The 6,613-nt window shown below is 27.6% G+C and overlaps 1 protein-coding gene across 1 annotated transcript in view; it reads right to left on the bottom strand.

The window, feature by feature from the left end:
* Positions 1–317: 317 nt before the first annotated feature.
* Positions 318–6,613, bottom strand: part of LOC106462977 (translation machinery-associated protein 16-like) — a 10,866-nt gene continuing 4,570 nt past the window's right edge. Inside the window, exons 5-7 of the mRNA XM_013922981.2 lie at positions 4,949–5,097; positions 3,675–3,717; positions 318–589 (exon numbers count right to left, since the gene is read on the bottom strand). Coding sequence (XP_013778435.1) covers positions 394–589; positions 3,675–3,717; positions 4,949–5,097 — 388 coding nt within the window. The 3' untranslated portion in view covers positions 318–393. The remainder of the gene's footprint in view (positions 590–3,674; positions 3,718–4,948; positions 5,098–6,613) is intronic.

Genomic DNA, 6,613 nt, shown 5'->3' with positions numbered 1-6,613 from the left:
CATTTGAATTTTTAAAAGTCTTTTTATCACACCAGATGGCATCTGTGGATTTATTGACTCAAAAACACGTGACTATGGACTGAAACACTCATAAATGCATATTAAAAAATTAATTACACAAATTAAATGTGCAAACACTTGAAGTAAACCTGGCATAAATAGATTCTATTGGAAAAATTACACAAGTATCAGTTGAGAAAAGTTTAAACTCGCAGAATATCAATAACTTCAAATATTTTCCTGTTTATTTATTTTAATATATATACATTTTCTTCTTCAAAATGGACAACCAAGTAACAGATACTTGTTAAAAACTGTAATTGTTTCTACCAAACACTTTATTGAAGTGAAAATAATATTTACAGATTATTTTCCATGTTTGAAAACTCTTTACTACTTGTTTACTAACTGTTCTGGACTATCTGAAGAACATGATTTACTGAATTTATCAGCAACTGCATCCGGACTTTTCATGATCTCGCATCTTAGCTTCTGCTCGTCCGAGTTTTTCATCAGCTCCTCCAATGACTTCTTTGATACTTTTTTTATTTTTATTGCTGGTAAATATTTAGCATCTCCAGTCCAACATCTGTAAAATTGAAAATATCAATTGTATACAAAATAATAACAATAAGGCAAACCATTCCTACTGTGAATGAAGTAAATAATTTACCAGGTATGTAATCTTGTTCAATGATCTTGCTATACACAAGTAATAAATTTCAAAATAATTACAATTATAAAATCACTTTTATCAGTAAAAACCATGCTCATCAAAAAATTCACACATTTTATAAAGTTCAGTGTAAGATAAGTAGTTTTACTTTTCATTAATTTTGATTTTACTAATAAAGTGATACATATGATAGTCACGCTTAAAAATTAATTGGGAAATTAATGGCAGAAAAATTTCTTCACAGTATTTGACTAACCTGTATAACACTTGAGAATTACGAGTTTCCTGTTATTTCATAAGAAAACTTTATAGTTGGAAGGATATCAGAAGATTTTATTACTAAATTACTTCTTTCCTCAGAATGAAACAAATATTACTCTGTATTTTGTTTCCACATGATAACAAACCCAAGTCATCATTATTAATACAAAATCACTTGATACTGCTAAGTTTACAGTAAAATACAAGTTCTTAGTATCTCTGACCAAACAATGTAAAACATACATAATGAAACCAAATTCTAAGATTAACTTGTTTCTTGGCAATCATCAAACTAAATTTTGTAGTTTCTTACAAGCTTATAAACGATTTGAATCTTGAAGTGTTTGTTTGTTTTTTTTGCTATTGCAATACATCATGAGGTATTTTGTTACTTCCAGAAGTAAGGTACAGTTAAGAAACTCCAACTTTTAGTCTTTTCTTTCTTTCAAAAAATAAACAGACAAACAAATAAAACATCAGTTGTATAGTTATACACAGCCAAGACACCAACACATTATACAGCTTTTAGGAAGAATACAATTAGACTCTTCTAAGATCATTTTCAGATTAACTACAATATTATAAATTATTTAGTAGCACATAATTAAAAAAAATTCCTGTCATTATGGTCATGTGCTACATGAGCCAAAAAATTGCATTAATTGAAATTGCTTTAAACCATGAATATTTCCAAAGCTTCTCATGATTTTGTTCGTTGTATAGTATGAAGTTACACAATGGGGTTCTGTTCTGTGACTACCACGAGTATCAAAACCCAGGTTTTAGTGGTATGAGCCCTCAGACATACTGAGCCACTGGGGGGCTCCCACAACTTAATGAAAATCATAATTTTTTTTTACACTTACGGTTGTGGAATATAAAGAAAAAGGATTTAAAAAATGTTAATGCATACGTGCAACCTTGATTACATTACTCTAACTTTACTGTTCTTGTTTTCCAATTCAAACATTTTCTCAGCTGTATAAGCTATAAACTAGAAAGAGTGTACACAGTAAGTTTTTAGTTATCTCTTTCTATATAACAATTCCATTATATTTCTAGAATCTGTCCTTCCAGTATTCCAATAAAAAAGTTAATTCAGAACCAATATAATGTTTTTTTGAGATGACTTTTTTTCTAACTGGTATAATTTTACTGACAATAACAGATGAATGTGATTTCCTGTTGCATTAAAAAGGCAGTTTAAAAGTGCAAATTAATTTTAAGCTGATAAGTTTTCACACAGTTTTGATTTGCGTAATATCCATTTTGGAACAATGAGTTTTATTTTTTTTTTAAGATTTAGACTTTAAGCTTACAAGTTGGTCTATAGCCTACTTAAGGAGGGGAAGTGGGTCACAGGGTGGGTTAAACCTTATTTTAAATGCATGTGAAAACCACCAAACTTCAGTCATCATTTAAATCAATCATCAACACTGAGTGGTACAATAAATCTTTTCTATTTATTTGAAATTCCCTGTTAAATAAATTTTCTAAGTAAAAAAATATATATCCAGCATATTTTGTTTAATGCTGAAATATTTAAGAGAAAACTAACAACAGCAAATTTTACATGCCTGATTCATCATAGAACTTTTTCTGTTGATGTAATACGATAATAGTAATTACAAGCTAATGTGTGAATAAATATTCCTCCTTGTAACACTGTTATGTTTTCAAAGCATATTTTTGCATACTGCTGCCTACTATCAAATACATACTACTGTGATCCTTCTAAGTGGATATTAAACACATTTCACTGCTTGTTACTAACATAATAATCATAATTAAATAAAAATTTACATCAATAAATTTTCAAATCACATTTTACCACTGCAAAATGAAATTAGTAAAAACTTTAAAACTCTAAGTTACATATTAAGAGTTCTGTTCTCATTTCCCAGAGAATTACAAAATGAGACTGGTTGCATCTGGATTCACGGTAGTTAAATTTGTTAGACCATTTGCCCAGTTAAATGATTTGTAGTTTCAAATCCCTTTTCTACATTTACCTTTTCAGAAAATTTGTGACTGTACAGGAAATTGTGACACCCTTAAGATTTCTTTAACATTAGAAAAAAAAATTCAGGAATAAAACTATTAAATCTATAGAAAATATAAAAGAATTCCAGATGCTGTGACATCATAAAAGGGTGATAATGAAGTGCTGTAGAAATAAAACCACTAATCAAAGAAGTAAAATCACAATGAGAAATAAGGTGTTAATCATATTTACAAGGGCTGATAGTTTCTTAGCAAATATAAATTTATATCTTCAAGGAGTAGAAAAATTATATTAAAAAAATCAACAAAGGTGTTGCTTACATACAAGCCCATTGGAGCTTGTGCAGGAATGAAAGTTACATTTTTCCTGCAAATGTTGCTAAATAAATGTTATAAAATAATGTATCAATTCTAAGATATTTTTGAGCTGAAAATTGCTTAAACAGAATGAGAATTATTGTTTTAAACTAAATTTTGAAATTCAATATAAAAGTTTACACTTGACACCTGAAAAATGCACACTGGTCATAAGATTAATGAGACTGTATCAGGTATTTTTTTTAAATATTCAACAAACTTTTGCAATATTTTTTCATATTACCTATCATGTTACAGCATATTATAAAGTAAACTAAAGGTAAATAAATAAGAAATTTTTTTATTATTTGACCCAGATTTAATAAAAGAAAGTTAAATATTCATCACTATTCTAAATTAATATTCAAAGGCCTACCTAAAATACTGATATGCCTTCTTGTCTAATAAATCTGGTATTTCTGGAAAAAAGATTGAAAGTTACCAAACAAAATAAAAAAATAATATTAAGTTCATATTTATTTATTTTCAGTTTCTGAACTGCAAGTTTAATGTTTATCACATATCTAAAATTATAAAAATCTGCTTAAAATATAAGATCATATAATCATTTCTGCTAAATATCTTAACAAGATGTATACAAGTAAATATTTTCTTAAAAGTACATAATTCAAATTTATGAACACATTTAGAGAAAAAAATAAAAATACATTACAAAAGCTATTCTCTGAATATCTCTACAAAATGCACTTAAATGACCCACAGTGAAGAGAAAGTGATGTTCAATTAATGATAATTTTACTTTGTTTGTTTAGTTTTATTTCTGCCTAAATAAGAAAATATTACAAAAATTATTTCAATTTTAGAATTAGTGATATTAGTCTCCCACGTAAAGTTTCAAAAATGTATTCGGCGAGTTATTTTCTTGCTTACATTTGTCATTTTCTGGTGAATTTCTTTAGAATGTAACTTTCCAATTACAAATTGTTCACTCCTTTATGGTATTTTTCATGTAAACAATATTAAATATACATCTGACTTGGATATGAAGAAGTTTCCTACCAAGCCGGTACAAAATAATAGTTTTAATTTTTTGGTGTCTTACATTTTAAATATTGAATTTTACCAAGAAAATAAAAAATAAAAAGGAGTTCTGGTGAGATCTCAAACTTATAAATTAAGTTTGACATACTAAAAACCTCAGTGGTCATTCAACCACGAGGGATGTAGATGTCAATGTCCATATTCCCAAATAAGATTAAAAACTGCTTCATCTTAAAACTATTGTCACAAATAGATTAATAATATACTAAAATATTAAGAAATACCTAAAGCTTTTCAGATCTTGCAGAATAAAAATATAATTTATAGTTATTCCCACTAAACACCAGTCAAAGTGATCATTTAAATGGAGAAGTTCCTGCACTGTAGTTGGCTATTATTTTAATACAATTCTTAATGATGCATTCATTTGTTATGGTTTATTATGTTATTACTAATGTTGGAAAAATATTCCTTAAAATTATTATTACAAATCAATATTCTTTGTAACTAGTCAAAGTGGCTAATTTATTGTTTCTTAAATAGGAAATATAACACATGTTAAGTGAATTATATAGATACAATTTTACTGTTGTGCAGATGATGCATTACACAACCAGACAGACTTTCTAATTAGTCTGAAATCTTTACCAAGACCACTACTCTCAAACTCCCTGTTCTCTTGCTCTAAAGTGAAACGAATGCTGTCTTTTCGAGAGATATGTTGTTCAGTTTGTCGTCCTTTGATGCCATTGATTATTTCGATCTGTTCTATTTCTTCATCAAAACGATGCAGATACCTGATTTGTGGAGGTTATAAAAATAATTATTCCAACTACGTATACATATATCAATTTCATCTGTTTAAAACTTTAATCAATAAAGTTTCATAAACAATCAGAACTTATGAGATTATCAGTAAATGCTACCCACAATTAGTTTATAATTGTATAGGGTTTCCACCCTAAAGATTATAATAATAATGTTTCTCAAAGTAATTTTTTACCTAACAGCATCAGTGACAACTTACTTTAGTAATATTCCCATTCCTGTGAAGATGTTCATTTTGAATTCTTCAAGTAATGCTTTTTCACAACATAAAAATCATGATAGGATTCGTTTCTTTAACAATACAACATTAGTTCTAGCAAAATAGATCTTTGGTATGGTATATTTCAATGTTTACAACTTTGTATCTGCCTTTGATTGAATCCACCTGAAAACCATTGAAAAAATAAAAGTTGTGTCTTGAATGTCAGAAACTGTATCAAAAATGAAGTAAAAGCAATGTCTAAATATGAATTCATTTCAAATTTTCCAGATAATGTGTTTGAAGTTTGAATCAAGAATAAATAACAAGTAAAGAAATGATAAGTCTTGCCTAGTGACACACCATCTACATAGTTATATGTAAACTGTTTTACTATCCACTCTATCCAGAATAAATAACAAGTAAAGAAATGATAAGTCTTGCATAGTGACACACCATCTACATACAGTTATGTGTAAACTGTTTTACTATCCACTCTATCCAGAATAAATAACAAGTAAAGAAATGATAAGTCTTGCCTAGTGACACACCATCTACATACAGTTATATGTAAACTGTTTTACTATCCACTCTATCCAGAATAAATAACAAGTAAAGAAATGATAAGTCTTGCATAGTGACACACCATCTACATACAGTTATATGTAAACTGTTTTACTATCCACTCTATCCAGTACAACATTCACCAGTCTCTTTATAACCTTATTAATTGCCACTACTCTAATTGTATGCTTTGTATATTAGTCTTAGTAGAATATTAAAAATATATTAAGAGAAATATTCTTTCCAAGAAACATTTAAATACCTGATTTACTACATTCAAATACAAACAAAAAATGTCCCCAGTGTTTTCACATTACCTATTCAATTCATACTCTTTAGACCATGTACCAAAACTTTGTCTTATATCCATGAAACTTTTGAACAATGGATTTTAAAACAAAGAATACTGTACTATGGATGAAGCCTGAAATAACTGAGTAAAGTAAAAAAAACATTAACTTAACAAAGAAACAAGACAAGTTGTTAACTTAAAGCCAGGAATTTGTTTCAGTTACCCTTCACTCTTTTTTTTTTTTCTTTACTTTCCTCATGCTTACTCGTATTTTACTTGTTATATTTAAATTTTTTCTTAGTTTAATAATTTACTGCTTATTCAATTACTAAACACCCTATAAAATTTTTTTAAATTTTCTTAAAATTATAATAAATTAAAAACGTTTTATATTTACACAATAAAAACTTTATTGTGTAAATATAAAACG

The sequence above is a fragment of the Limulus polyphemus genome, unplaced genomic scaffold (assembly GCF_000517525.1).
Source record: "Limulus polyphemus unplaced genomic scaffold, Limulus_polyphemus-2.1.2 Scaffold1, whole genome shotgun sequence".
Classification (NCBI taxonomy): domain Eukaryota; kingdom Metazoa; phylum Arthropoda; class Merostomata; order Xiphosura; family Limulidae; genus Limulus; species Limulus polyphemus.
The sequence above is the reverse complement of the archived record's forward strand: the minus strand, read 5'-3'. Positions and strand labels throughout refer to the sequence as shown.